This window comes from Triticum dicoccoides, chromosome 4B, assembly GCF_002162155.2.
Source record: "Triticum dicoccoides isolate Atlit2015 ecotype Zavitan chromosome 4B, WEW_v2.0, whole genome shotgun sequence".
NCBI lineage: Eukaryota > Viridiplantae > Streptophyta > Magnoliopsida > Poales > Poaceae > Triticum > Triticum dicoccoides.
The window spans coordinates 168,962,948-168,978,210 of NC_041387.1; the positions used below are offsets into that span (position 1 = coordinate 168,962,948).

Genomic DNA, 15,263 nt, shown 5'->3' on the forward strand with positions numbered 1-15,263 from the left:
TGCAATGGCCACCTCAACCGGGGATGTAATGCTATTGCATAGCCTTTGCATTTGAGGGAGGGAGGGGGGGGGGTGTTAAGGATAAAGGCACGGTGCAGCTCCGGACAAAATTGATGGCTACAGAACAATTAAGCCTTCTGTTGCATGCAGCTAGGGCCCAGCGCTCTCTCTCTCTCTCTCTCTGCTTTTCATGCGACCAATGAAAGAACAGCACTAAACTATGCATGCAAGTACCAAGGCTGCTAAGACCATGTAAAAGTGGACGACGCTTCGTGGCTAGCCGGACCTTTAAACCCGGACGGAGGTAGCATTATTAGTATTAGTATTGGTCTAGGTTCTCCACCTCTGAACTTTCTGATACGAGCTTATTAGCTTCATAAGAAGCTGCAATTGGTAACAACACATATATGCATGGGGCCATCAACCATGGTCACATCATTCAATCAGCACATACAATCGCACAGATATATCCAATGGCTACCTCGACTGGGGGCACCGTAGACGGACACAACCTTATACATATCAGACTACCCAAGGTGTTGTACAATTGAATTCTCTCGAAGCAGATATAACAAGATACATCATAGTAACCCAACTCTGCAACTGGAGCGCACGAACAGTCAGGCTCCAGGATCTGAAAACAGCAGAGCGGAACGGGCGGTGGTGCAAATTTGCAGAGCTGGGATTTCGTGCCCCAGACACACGAAATGCAAAACCGGGTTTGAACCAGCCAATTCGTGGGAGGGGTGTGTTCTAGACAGTTTTGAGAGTTTGAGGGATGTCAATGACCAAGAGATGTCAATGACCAAGAAAAACTCTAGCTATGCCTTGCCTGCCATGGGGCATCATAGATAACATCAAGCTTCAAGAATGGTACCCAGATCTACGCAACATGGACAGAACAGCTAGCACAAGGCAAACATGTATCATAGGTTCATAACAAGGAAGCTAACCGATCCAAGAAAACGCACAACACAATCTTGGAGTTTAACCAAACAAATTACTTCTAATCAGTACCAAAAATCAGCAGATTTGGCTTTCTACATGATTTTGCAGGAATATCAACGTAGTAATGAATATGACAATAACATGTAAGATGATATCAGCGAAAAATCCTTACTTGCAACTGAGTGCGAAGAAGCTCCGACTTTCCTTCCTATTATATAACAAAAAAAACATAAAAGCTCTGTAAATTGCAAGCCAAAGAAGGATTTTGTGCTTGTATGAATGGGTTCTTCCACTACCGCAACTATTGATATGCCCTGAGATTTGTGTACATTCCCCCGCCATACTTTATTGTAACAGAGGTGAGAGAATGTGCACAGTTAACAATGCACACAGTAGCTGAGATAGTAGAAGCATCCACTTTGCTAAGGTTTTTTCCTATTGTAAGCAAGACAATATGATGCTATCAGGGTAAAACATTTGGAAGAAGAAAAAGGTGCTGAAGACCTGTTCACTGAGAGCTACTTTTAGTTGATTAATCAGGTTTATCCTAGCTCTGTCGACACTTTCAAGTTGCTCAATGCACTTCTTGAGGACTGCTTCCTGCTCTTGAAGGTCAGAGACCAATGATGATGCTTGAGGAATACCTAGGGAAAGAATGAATCAATTATTATCACTACATATTCTTATCGATTATGATCAAGAGAATAAATGTAAGTCTTACAATGTAAGAGCATTATATATTTTCATATCCATTACTTTACTTCAGGCTTCAGATTATAACAAGTGAGCAAGACCAAAAACTCCACAGCGAGGAGCATTTAATAGGAAACCTTCCATTATACTAGTATATTTCACTCTAAACCTCAAGAAAAAAAATATAATTGATATCGGCGTACAGAACTATAATTGTGTCGCAGTTGACACCAAAGAGGAATTAGCACATGCAAAACAATGTACTAAGCAGCCAGATGTGCTATACGAAAAACAATAGCGACGCATGAACCGCCACTTCAAAAGAACAGATGCTGTGCATGAAGAAAACTGTTTTCTTCCATGCATTGTGTCTAAACCATGATACAATCACGTTTATAAACAATTACAGTGCATAATCAAATGATTCTCTATCAATCGATTTTCTGTCACCAGTGCTTAATGCATTTTATAACCACTTAGTCTAGAATGTTATGCAAACATGACAGTGAACATGACATGCACATTGGAGCATGCTATTAATATTTTGGAAGTTACAACAATCCCCAAGAAACAAAAACAAAAGTGTGCGTACTCGCACACACACAAGTACAACACCATAACTCATATAACATGTATGAATTAGATGAAGATATGCAGTAAATCCCATAGCATCTACCTAACAAAGTAACAAATCATAGTTAGTGAACAGAGAAACCATTTGCAAGTTGGATTACTGTTGTGTTTAAGATATTGGTCTAATCTTGTACCATTACTTGAGCTCAGAGGAGTTAGATCATTATAATTTTCTCCATTTCAAAGACAAATTGGGTACTGTTGTTTAGCTTGACTGAAAGATTATGTTCTAGAAACAATAGTACCATGTACCAATATGATAGTGTTCACATTCAAAAACAGAAGGATTCTTCACTGGCATCTTCTATCTTCTATATCTAAATAGCTAGCCCCCACTAACCTATTTCTCTCAACATGCAAGCATGCCACCTCACCATGTAACATAACATGCATGGAAAAGGGTCCACCTCAACATGCAACCATGCATGGCAAGAAATCCACCTCAACATGCAAACATGCAACCTATTTCTCTCAACATGCAAACATGCCACCTCAACTTGTAATATGCATGGGAAAAGGCCACCTCAACATGCAACCATGCATAGGAAAAAATCCACCTCAACATGCAGGAGAATTTCCATTCTACTCCTTCCGATCCATATTAATTGTCATATTATTACTATGGATCGGGGGGGAGTATTATGTTATTTATATTTATAAATATTTTAACTATATAATTATCAAACACAATAAATCATGTATATTTACAGTTTTAGTTCTCATATTATTACTCCAATATTCACGTTGTATACTGCCAACTCTTATATTGCAGGGTATCATCTAGTTTCCTTAACACTACCACCCAAATACTTATAGTACATCATGGAACTGGATGTAAAATAGTTTTTGAACAACCATGACACAACACAGGCTAAGATAGGAGAATAGTGCCAAACATTCTACAAAGGAAGTTGCAGATGTCTATAACATTATAGTAGTGAAGCAAGCAAAATCCTTACCATGGGTACAAGCATTATCTACATCTTTGTCCATCTTCTCCAAAACATTAACAGTAGTCTTACATTTGTTTAAAGATGCGTCCTCATCAAAATACTGATCAACTACAGACTGATATGCAGTCGCAATCTTTTCAGGCATCCCGGAAACAGTCAGTTCCTACAGCAAAAAGGCAAACAAGGAGAGCTTTCCCAAATTCATTCCAATTTATGAAACCCATAGGGAGAATGGCACAGACAAGAAGTAGGAACATACTTTTATATATGTACTGGAATCCTTCCGAGCAGCTTTGGGATCTGAAGAGGGATTAGGGCTAGGATTTGAACCATTATCGTTGTTATCCAATGTAGGAGGGTTCTCACCAAGGATGTCAACTTTTAGGCTCTCAATACGGGTTCCAAAAACCTTCCGCTCATCCCAAATCCCTATCTGTAGTTTATAGAAACAAGATTACACTTTATTTTTTGGATTTTGGCCTTTACGATCAAACAGTAAAGTAAATCATTAGATTCACCATCTGTACTCCTGCATCAATTGGCAAAAACTCATAATACAATGTGGTTCCTATCAGTGCAGATGATGACTATAATCAGGCAGATTCATACAGCTAGTATTTACTATTTACTACAGGGCATTGTTCTTAAGGCGGTAAGGCGACCTAAGGAGAGCAGCCACCAGCCTGAGGCCTAAGCACCTAACGCGGGGCGCCTTAAAAACAATGCTACATGTTGTAGCAACTCCGATAGAGGGGCCCATGCAAATATTTGCATGCCTAAGGAATGACAGTGGAAGAAAATTTTAAGTCGCTGCTTCTGGTTGCTCACTACCAAGACCAGCAGTTCTTTTGGAGAGAAACATAATAATGCAATTGCTAAACCAGTGATTTTTGGAGAGAAAAAAAGGAAAAGATAGAAAACAACAGCCTACGGATACGTTCACTTTCCTAATTGGTACCTACTCTTGTACGGTTCATCCCTCAATCTCTGTACATGTAATGTAAATGCACACTGTGCATGAATGTATGACCATACCTTCAAAAGACACCGACAAAAATATCTGGAATCTGGAGAATAATATAACAGGGCAAGAACTGGATAGCTGAATAACCTAGAGCAGCAACAGAATATGCGTAACTCCACCTATGTAGTCTGAACATAGCTGATCCCAAGCCCAGGTAAAGGAGGAGGGTTGTGATAGACTTGGCGAGCCAACGTCAAAACTCAGCCACTCTTATGGAGATGAAACCCAAAAGAAAATCGTTGGGGCATGACCCTTAGCGACGCGGCATATCTGAACCTAGGAGTGGTATTAGATGGGCAAGGGCTGGGCTGTCACCCCCTTGTGGCGCGCCGTATCTTGATCTGGATACGGTGATAAGTGGTGGTGCGCTACATCATCGACCGTGTGCAATGAAAAATGAGCAAGGATCATCGCAGCTGACTCGACGAATGCGAAGGGAAGCTAGCCGAGCCAAGTAGGATCTGCTTAGGTAGCTAGAACATAGGGTCCCTGTCTCCCTGACGAGTTATGGGAGTTAGTTGATACAGCGGCGAGGAGAGGTGTTGATATCCTATGTGTCCAAGAAACCAAATGGAAGGGGCAGAAGGCGAAAGAGGTGGAGGATACCCGCTTCAAGCTGTGGTACACGGGGACAGTGCAAACAAAAATGGAGTAGGTGCCTTGATCAACAAGAGTCAAGTATGGAGTGGTAGACGTCAAGAGGTAAGGGGGGCACATTTATCTTGATCAAGCAGTCATTGAGGACTTAGTTCTCAATGTTATCAGGGTGTATGCCCCTCAAGTAGGCCACCATGAGAGCAGCACCAAGAGGGAGTTTTGGGGAGACCTAAAGGACATGGTTAGGAGTGTACCTATCGGCGAGAAGCTCGTCATAGAAGGAGACCTCAATGGCCACGTGGGTACATCTAACACAGGTTTTGAAGGGGTGCATCGCAGCTTTGGTTATGGCAGCATGAATTCTCGGATCATAATACCAGCAGTAATCTCGATGGGATGTCACGCGTAGCTGGAAGGCTAGAATAGAGTCACACGAGGAAGTTACCCAAGTTCATGCCCTCACGGTGCAGGTAAAACCCTAATCCTGCTTGATTGTATTGATGGTGGTAGCCTAGTATGAGAGCTATGGTGTAGTGTACAATGGAGAGATCGCTAAGGAATCTATGATCTAGCCCTAGGCGTCACTTAGGGGACAAGGCCTACGGTTTACAAGGCTCCAGGTCATAAGTGGAGATCCTCCGAGATCCCTGGGATGCCTTCCTTGGGCACCAAGTAGATAGATGTGTCCTGATGAGGCCGACAGCAGAGTAGTGGCTCCTGGGATGGCACCGTGAGTAGCCCCCGAGTACGTCATGAGCTCGGCTGCGTCCAAGTCAAAATTGAACTGAGCACGCCGTCTTGTACTGTTTGGAGAGGTCTTGAGGTACTACCGAGAAATCCTGGAAGAGAAAACAGATCCTGCACCGCAAACTAATGGGCTTGAGCAGTGAGCCCTGCCGGGTGCGGACAAACGAGAATCCCTTGCCTTATCATGATGACGCAAGGGGCCAACATCAGAAGGCCAACTCCGGTGGTGCCGCGAAGCATCAAGAATCTTGGGTGAGGTCATGGCAACGTATGTCTGACCGAGGCCAGGCCTGGTTCAGCTCGGTCCCCGAGTGAAGACCCACTAAATCTGCTTGACTTGAATCGGTCCGATCTGGTCAAGCGCGTGGCGCGAGCCCCGGCGAAGTCAGGTCTCGTCGTCCGACGCATTGAATGAGGGGATTGTACATTAGGATCCTAGATTCATGTACCGCCATCATCACGTCTCGCAATTCGCTCGGCCCGTGGGCGTGACGGGTGGTTTCACAACGAAAACGTGGCAACGTGTCCTGCGCGTGGGGCACCGTTTGGGTTTCCTTTGGGGCTAGAAAATGCAGGGGGCGCAACGACAAGCGGACACTTTCCCTGCGCTCGCCAATCTTCATCTTCCTCGTGTGCTTGCCCCGCCATCGTAGACAGAGCTCCACGCGCAGATCTTCTTTCCCTTCCCTAACTCTCGGACAAACCAAAACTAGTAACGCCTAATGGTGCGTGTTGAAGCGAATCGGAGAAGAGGTGGCGCCCGAGGCAAGAACCATCCCATAGCCAACGCCACTAAGGGGAAATGGATCCCCTCGTTGGTGACATGGGACCAGCTGGATAAACTCATTACCCATGGCTTCTTCCCGAGGCAGGCGGCAGTCCATTGGCGTGCACCGGCAGAGGAGGAGGTCAAGCCGACGCCGCAGCCGAACGAGCGTGTGCTTCTTACGCCATCCGTCCAACGAGGTTTATCCCTGGCGCTTTACGGTTCCTTCTGCGGGCTTCTTTTCTTCTACAGCGTCCAGCTTCATCACGTGAGGCCTAACCTGATCCTCCACATTGCCTCTTTCATTGCAATGTGTGAGTGTTTCCTGGGGACCCGGCCCCATTTCGGCCTGTGGCGAAGGCATTTCTGGGTCAAGGTGCAAAAGAACTGCAGCTTAGCCGACATTCAGCTGAAGCCTAGATCCTACTTCAAGCTCGAGCTGCCCAACTCCGTGAATAAAGTGGAATAGGGGTGGTTTCATTGCCCCGACGTGTCGACTCATGGCAGACAGACGGGGTTGCCTCCATACTTGGATAAGCCCCCTATTTGGCATCAATCTTGGGGCCTGGGTTCAGCCAGTGACGAGTCACCTAAAGTGGAAGTGCTTCATCAGGAAGTGATGCGCCTAAAATGTGGCAGGCTCACCGAGGAGCAAATCCTGGTGACTTGGTGGAGAGGCGCATCCAACCCCTTCAGGCATGGGTTCACCCCATGTATGAGTATGAGGGCCCACACGACGCAACCCAGTCGATGGCGAAGCCCTACGACCAACTTACACTCAAGAGGATGGCTGCCTTAGTGGTGAATGTGAAGGTGAAGGACATTTCAACAATCATCCGAGTCGAGCCGTACTCGCGCACGCATCCTCCTTCCAATGTAAGTAATTGAATCTGACTCTGCTTCTTATATTTTTCCTTGTGTCGTCCATGCCAAGGAGCCCGGTAAATTCCGCCGTCGATCTGGAGGGGAGCCAGATTAGCAAGGATGGCAAGGATGAGGTCGACGAGGAAGCCGGCGACAACGATGGCCCATTGATATCCCAGCAGACCTCAAAGAGGAGCCGCAACTCGGAGATGTTTGATTTGCGAACCCAGACACAAGCATACACACCAACCTTCGAGGAAGCCGACTGGAAGCACTAGCGAAGCGAAGCAATGCCGAGCTCCTCCACCATCGCACAACCGCCAAGGAAGAAGATGTGTGTCGTCAAGGAGTTGTGGTTGGGCAAGTAAGTTGTCGAGCTTTATTCTTTTTTCATAAGTTAGGTTGGACCCGGTCTCGTCCTCATCAAAAGCAATTTGCCTGCAGGCTGCCCAGGAGGTTGAGTGAAGGGGAGCCGACCAGCCAAATCCCACCGCACATTTTTCACCAGGCCGGCTGAGACGGGCTCATCGACGCAAGGTGCATCGGCTTCCTCTACTCCCCCGGCCATGACACTGGGCGTGGAGGGCCAAGTCTTGGACCTTCCGCCATTGTGCACCATGTCGCCTCTCAAGGACGTGGTGGATCTAAAGCCCAATGTAAACCCGATGGAGACGACGAAGGGTACAGAGCCGATCGTGGGCTCGACGCCAGCAAGAACGCCCAAGGCCAATCCAACCACTAACTCGAAAACGACGCCAGTGGAAGGAGTGATTGAGGTGGCTCCCGTCGTCCTATGGCTGAAGTCGACTAGCCAGACATCCCCCGCTATGAGGTATCCAAAGCCCGACTCCCGCCCCGGAGATGGCTTCACCCATGACCGTCGCTGAAGCCCCCGAGTTCGTGGAGACACCGGTTTTGTGCCGCCGAAGCAACGGGAAGCTCGAGCCTTGTTGCCGTTGTAGCACAGGAGGAGGCCGGCAAGGGGCGGCGACAAACTGGGAGACGACGGTGGTGGTGCCGTCACGATCAAGCTGCAGGGGTACTGGCGCGCTGCAAGGAGTGAACGAATGCCTCACCTACCTTTGGGGATCAAACTTAGTGATAAAAAAGAACAAAGGAAATCATTTGAACTTGGCATGGAGCGGAACATCTTATTCATGGTGCTGGCAAGGACAAGGTCAACCCCGAGGCGGCAGGAGGCGAGCTAGCGGCTTTGCACACACCGATCCCCGACGAAAGCGCGAAAGCGAAGGCCTGTGAAGCCCAACGCAAGACCCTTGCGCAGGCACAACTCCGCTTACAGAGGGAGTGCGGCCACCTCGCTGCCAGACAGGACAGGTGGGCAACCACCATAGAGTTCAATTGAAATCAGCGGCCGAATCGCATAGCAGCCACTGAGACCGTAATCTTGCCAAATCAAGCCCGGGAGGCTCATACCTCTAACCTAAACGGGGAGCCCGACGATGTGATGGCCTATCGCGACCTCATGGCGGTTACAGATCTAGCTAACAACATCCAGCTCGAGCTAGATCACCCAGTGGTTGAACAGTTCAACGGCGCCAAAGCCATGCTCAGGGCGACGGTGGTTCAACATGGCATGGCCAGCCAATCCCGCAACCGACTGGCGACCACCTCCGAGCTACGCATCGATGCCAGTTCTTCGTGGCCCAACCACACTCACAACTGCAAGCTCGAACCTGTTAGGCCAGGTGTCAGCCCGAGAATCGTGCAAAGGCCCGGAGACAGGCACCGCTTCGAGCGAAAGCCGACCGTCACCCTGTTCGACCTATCATGATCCATGACCAGCTAGGGCGACAACCGGACGGGTGGGATACCATCCGAGCTCTCTGCGCCGACAAAGCACACCAATACAGAGGGAACCCTGAGGTGCTCAGCTCAGCTTGCCTTTTAGCTGCATCCATGCTTGATGCTTCACCTACGAGGTCCTCGAGCACCCATTCCTGAACAAATTCCAAGTGCGGAATATTCACAAGTATACATGCAATGCCAAGCCGGATCACTGGATGGCCGACTACCTCACGGCCGTTAACATGGCCGATGGCGATGAGCTAAACACGCTTCGCTACGTCGCTGGCAGGACGAGGGCCTAGCTGAACAGCCTACCAGCCAACTCGATCTACGAGTGGCAAGACTTCGAGGATGCATTCATGGCCAACTTCGAGGGCACTTACCAGAGGTCGAGCAACCCCTATGACCTCAAAAATCGCGTCCAAGAAAACAAAGAGACGATCCACCAGTACATATCATGGTGGCTCAAGAGGAACCCTCTAGAAGAGGTCTCTGACGAGCAGGTCGTCCAAGCTTTCAAGCTCGATGTGTAGGACGAGCACCACAGGCATAAGCTGGCCAGATCAAGGATCAAGATCATGAGCGAGCTCATCGACATCGCCAAACGACTACGCCACCAGCGAGGAGAACATGCGCACTGCTTGAAAGTGCACATCTGCCAAGAACTCGGATAGGGCCGATTCCCCCAGGCGAAGAGACGATTCTGAGCACTCACGGCACAAAGGAAACCGCAAGCGCAAGAAGAGGAGACGGATTTCGACCTCGGTTAAGAGCAACCCGTGCCAAGCCCTCACGGTGGAGGTAAAACCCTACTGCTTGAATCTATTGGTGGTGGCAGCCTCATATGAGAGCTATGGTGAGGTGTAGAATGGAGAAATCACCAAGGACCACGTAGGTGTATCAAGATTAGATGATCTAGCCCCAGGCCTCACTTATATATGGGGCAAGTCCTAGGATTTACAGGGTCCAGGCCAATTACGGCTAGGTGGAGATCCTCCAAGATCGACGGGATGTCAAGAAGAGGATGTCTTAAGCTTTGCTTTAGCCTACGACTTGATCATAGCTAACATCCATTTTAAGAAGAGAGAATTCCATCTGGTGATTTTCAGCAGTGGTCAACACTCTAACCAGATCGATCTCATCCTCTCGAGAAGATTAAATACACGTGCTTGCCTAGATTGTAAGGTGATACCTGGAGAATGTTGTCCCTCGACAAAAGCTTGTGGTGGCTAACTTCCGCTTTCGGGCGTGTGTCTAGCGGGATAAGCGAGCTATGGCGACCTCTACTAGCATTTAAACACGAGGGAGGCGAAAGGGAAATCTATAAGGTGGCCAAGATCGCATAGAGGAAGACGAGGGATGTCAACCAAGTCAAATGCATCAAGGATGGAACAGATCAACTTCTGATGAGGGATGAGGAGATCAAGAATAGATGGCCAGAGTATTTTGACAAATTGTTCAGTATAGAGAACGAGGACTCTGCCATCTAGGGATGTCAACCAAGTCAAAGGCATCAAGGATGGAACAGATCAACTTTTGATGAAGGATGAGGAGATCAAGAATAGATGGTTAGAGTACTTTGACAAAATGTTCAGTCGAGAGAATGAGAGCTCTTCCATTGAGCTGGACATCTCCTTCGATGATACCAACAGATGTTTTCTACAATGAATCCATGACTCTGAGATCGATGATGTAAAAAGGATAGAAGGAGCCGAGAGGATGGGCCCTAATTGTCTCCCCATTGAGGTGTGAAATGCCTTGGAGACATAGCAATAGTACGGCTAACTAAGCTTTTGAACCTCATTCTCGGTCAAACAAGATGCCCCAAAAATGGAGGCGGGGTATATCAGTACCAATCTTCAAGAATAGAAGGGATATTGAAAGTTGTACTAATTACCATGGAATTAAGCTGGTGAGCAATAGAATGAAGCTATGGGAGAGAGTCATTGAGCAACACTTAAGAAGAATGACAGCTAATCAATTTGGTTTCATGCCTGGGAGGTTGACCATAGAAGTTATTTTGTTGGTATGACAACTTATGGAGAGATACATGTAGCAAAAGAAGGACCTACATACAATGTTCATTGACTTGGAGAAGGCCTGCGATAAGATATTGCGGAATGTCTTTTGGTGGGCCTTGGAGAAACACAAAACCAGAACATAGTACCTTACCCTCATCACGGACATGTACGGTAATGTCGTGACAAGTGTTCAAACAAGTGATGGCGACACTGATGACTATCCAATTAAAATTGGATCGCACCAAGGGTCAGGTTTGAGCCCTTATCTTTTTACTTCGCTGATGGATGAGGTCACAAGGGATATGCAAGGAGATATCCCATGGTGTATGCTCTTTGCAGAAGATGTGGTGCTAGTCGATGATAGTCAGACGGGAGTTAATAGAAAGTTAACTACTTCTAGGCTTAGTAGACCTAAAACTGAGTAAGCTTCATTGCTACTAGGCATGATGAGGTTAGCCTTGATGGGCAGGTGGTACCTCACAAGGACACCTTTCAAATTTGGGATCGATGTTGCAAAAGGATGGTGAAATGATGAAGATGTGAACCATCATATCAAAACCGAATGGATGAAGCGGGCCAAGCTTCTGGCGTCCTCTGTGACGAGTGCCAGGAAAGCTAAAAGGTGACATGTCCAACAGTTAGGTGTAGACACAAGAAAGGATGGGGTTTGAAATGATGATATGCGTGATAGAGTTGGGGTAGCATCAACTGAGAAGCTTGTCCAAAAACGTCTAAGATGGTTTGGGAAGATTAAAGCATGCTGATGATGGCAAGAGAGGTCGGGGTAGACCAAACTGACATGGGAGGAGTCCGTGAAGAGAGACATGGAATATCACCAAAGAACTAGCCATGGACAAGGGTGCCTGTTAGTTAGCTATCCACGTTTCCAAAACCATGACTAGGTTTCGAGATCGTTATGGTTTCAACTGTAGCCTACCCCAACTTGTTTGGGACTTAAAGACTTTGTAGTTGTTATAGCAAAATTATATGCGTCCAATAGTTTGTTAAATCAACTAAGAATGATAGATCAATCATATGGTGTGTTAGTATTGTGATAGCACTAACAGATTTAGATCCCTACACTGTTTTGCGAAAAGGCACAAAGCACCAAAGTACAAATCAAACGTGTACTCACATTGTTTCTTTTTATAAGAAGTATAAAAGGTTCAATCTCGTTCCATGATATAAGTTGTGCATGCGAATTTACTGGTGTTTTTGTCTTGTTTCTCATAGTTATGACATCTTAGCCCACTTGCATTTATAAGTACTCTCACCTACTAGTACTTCGATGATTTCAGATGTATTAATGTATGGATACTTGGATACTCGGTAGTTTTCTGCACTGTTTTTCTTAGTTTCATAAACTCATTGATCCTTGTGCTAACTCAAAATACGCCTTATAACTTGGAACGAAGCGAGTGATGATGAAACAAAGAAAACTTACTAATCTTGCGACCACTTTCTTTCCATGTTCTCCCCCGTTATCATGAACATCTTTAAGTGATCCCGGAAGAACCTTCCAAAACTCATTCACAAATTCTCCACCCTTGCGTTTGCTATTTTGCAGGATGTCATTTGATAGATACAGGAATGACACTTTCTTATCCTTTGTTGCATTATTAAACTGCTTCTCCCATGTGTCGACAATTCTTCTGGCTCTCTTCCGGTGAAAAACACACCAATGTGAAAGTGCTACTTAAGAGTTCAGGAATACAAAAGACAGCTACTGCAATATAGACTGAAAGGGGAAAAAATATGCTGCAGAAATTCTCAAATTTAAATCTATAGCTGTCATCTGAATATTTGATACTCTAGAAAAACAGGATTTATCAAAAGTACAAAAGTTAAATAAACCACAAAACTGATTACAGCGTGATAAAATGAGAATTATCCACACCCAGAAAATAATAGCAGTTACCAGTAAAAAAATATCGGTTCGAAAAGAGGTGTACTTTCAATTAATCAAATGTAACCGCCATATGATGTGCACAGAACAGTAATGGAACACAATACTTTGGAGAAGTACACATATGAAAAACATAGCAAACCAGAACAGGTAGGTAATTAGCTGGTCACAAACTACATAGGCCCCATTCTAATCTGGATAACAGACCAACCAATGTAGATTCCCATTAGAAAATGGCCTAACGCTTCCAGTCATCTTATTCTACTTTGATAATTAATGTTCTTGAACACTACATACCTAGAAGCAGAATTAGGACACACACCCACGCCCACACCCGGTCACCCACACAGACCCCCCAAAAAAAGCAACATTACACAGAAAAGTAGGAATTTACAATAACTTAGCAAACTTAGTTGTTTATTAGTTCCGCGAGATTTGGTTACAAGTTTGAGATGATGTAGTGTATCATACAATTTTCAGGGCTACACTTCCTTCCATAAGATGAAAGCACAAAGACGTCGAGAAAGACATGTAAGCTACCCTTTTCATGGTAAATATAGGAAGGCATCCACATGATGAATGTCTACGTCTTTCGTAAAACTCATTAAGTTCCCTTTGTAGCAGTAGTTGTCACTTGTGGTTAGTTCAAGGGATGATAGTGCGTGATATGGTCTAACTAACTGGTTAAATGCTCAATATGAGGATAGTGTCACGATGTCCAAAAGTTAAGTTGCTTTGCAAATACAACCTTGGTGATAAATAAAAGAAATACCATCAGAATAGCGACCCCATGAAGATCATTCAAACTAACAAAGTCACAAAAATATATGAGTATAGACATACAAATACCCCAACAGCAACAGTCAGAAGAAAATAATTTCGTAGTTAAAAAGTAAAAAACGCATGTCTTGGTTTCGTTCTGTAAAAGAGGATGTGATGTAATTCGTTCTGCTCACTCTTCCTCCAAACAAAATGCTCAAAATTCGCTGAATTGAGCATGAGAAAAATTATATCCCAACTACCACAGGCCCAGACAAATGATAAGATAGTATTGTGCTGTAATATATAGTCCTAACAGTTCTTGCCATCATATCATCTGCCATTCCCTAAGGGTAATGCCCTCAAAAGATAATGGAAACAACTTTGTGCTATGACTCTCAGAAGAGCGAGGAAACCAAGCATCAACAGTCAGAACGCAAGTACATTATACAAACTTAAATTGTGATGCAAAGTCAATATGGCACAAAACAAATTCAAAATCAATACTTTGCCATGGACTCATATTATACATCTAAAATGCAGCAAAAACAACACTAATTTTCCTCATAGAAGTGTGAGAAATATATCAACCAAGAGAACAATCCACAAGCTCCGGAAAAGTATGTCAATGCAATTATATTCTATGCGTCACTAGCGAAACCACAAGAAGCAGACTACTCGTGTGAACCAGGTCACCAACAAACTACTCACAGTAAGCATCCTGTGAGGCAGAAACAAGGTGGATAAGCCAAATCTTTCCAAATGGGATCTCATGGGTCATCCACATTGTAATTTAGGGCTTCACTTGCCGAATAACACATCAATCCAACTAACAAGAACACGCTAGGCTATCATATGCAGGTGCGCATGAAATTAACCAATGGAAACAAGGATACTCTGGATGCTCGCCGCGGAGCTGTTGAGTTTATTTAGCTTCTCGGCAAGCCCCTTCTCGCTGAAAGAGCCGCCGCCGCCGCTGGTCTCCGCCTTCGCATCCGCCTTCGTGCCCGCCATCACGAAGATTCCGCCTAACCCCGTGTCAGGACCGGTCCTTCGCTGACCCGCCGAAACCCTAGAGAAATTTACGCTTCAAACAATCTGGGCCCAGAACAATCGGAAAAGGATCTCGAAAGTAATCAGGAATTTGGAGGATTGCGGTGACAGATTACAGGTCGGAGATTTGCGGGGAGAAGTGAATACCGAGTTGCGACCTCCTGAGCTTGAATTTGCCGCCGGCGAGGAGAGGGGAGTGGGGAAGGGAGGTAGGGGGAACACGAGAGGGTTTCCTCTGGTTTTGGGAGGTGGTTTTTTCGTTGTTGTTTTTATTTTTCTGGGTATGCGTTTGCGTATGCTGCTTACGGAAATCAGGCCTTGATATGAGTAACTATTATTATGGAGTTTCTTCAGTAATTTAAAATTATACTGAAATATAAGGTCTTATGTAACGTCTCGTGACGTATGAAAATATGAAAAAAAAATCCAAATAACACACTACTATTATATTGCTTGATAGATGTTGATTATTCGAAGTTGTCGTCGGAAT

General features: G+C 45.4%; 1 protein-coding gene across 3 annotated transcripts in view; it reads right to left on the reverse strand.

The window, feature by feature from the left end:
* Window positions 1-15,059, reverse strand: part of LOC119295587 (regulation of nuclear pre-mRNA domain-containing protein 2-like) — an 18,614-nt gene extending 3,555 nt beyond the window's left edge. The window contains exons 1-7 of one of the 3 annotated variants that reach the window (XM_037574018.1): window positions 14,921-15,059; window positions 14,617-14,792; window positions 12,500-12,747; window positions 3,487-3,660; window positions 3,234-3,390; window positions 1,453-1,592; window positions 1,121-1,156 (exon numbers count right to left, since the gene is read on the reverse strand). In XM_037574018.1, the coding sequence (XP_037429915.1) occupies window positions 1,121-1,156; window positions 1,453-1,592; window positions 3,234-3,390; window positions 3,487-3,660; window positions 12,500-12,747; window positions 14,617-14,734 (873 nt within the window). In that variant the 5' untranslated portion in view covers window positions 14,735-14,792; window positions 14,921-15,059. Of the gene's footprint in view, window positions 1-1,120; window positions 1,157-1,452; window positions 1,593-3,233; window positions 3,391-3,486; window positions 3,661-12,499; window positions 12,748-14,616; window positions 14,819-14,889 lie in introns of all 3 variants that reach the window. The other 2 variants (XM_037574019.1, XM_037574020.1) reach the window with 2 other exon arrangements.
* Between the last annotated feature and the right edge of the window lie 204 nt (window positions 15,060-15,263).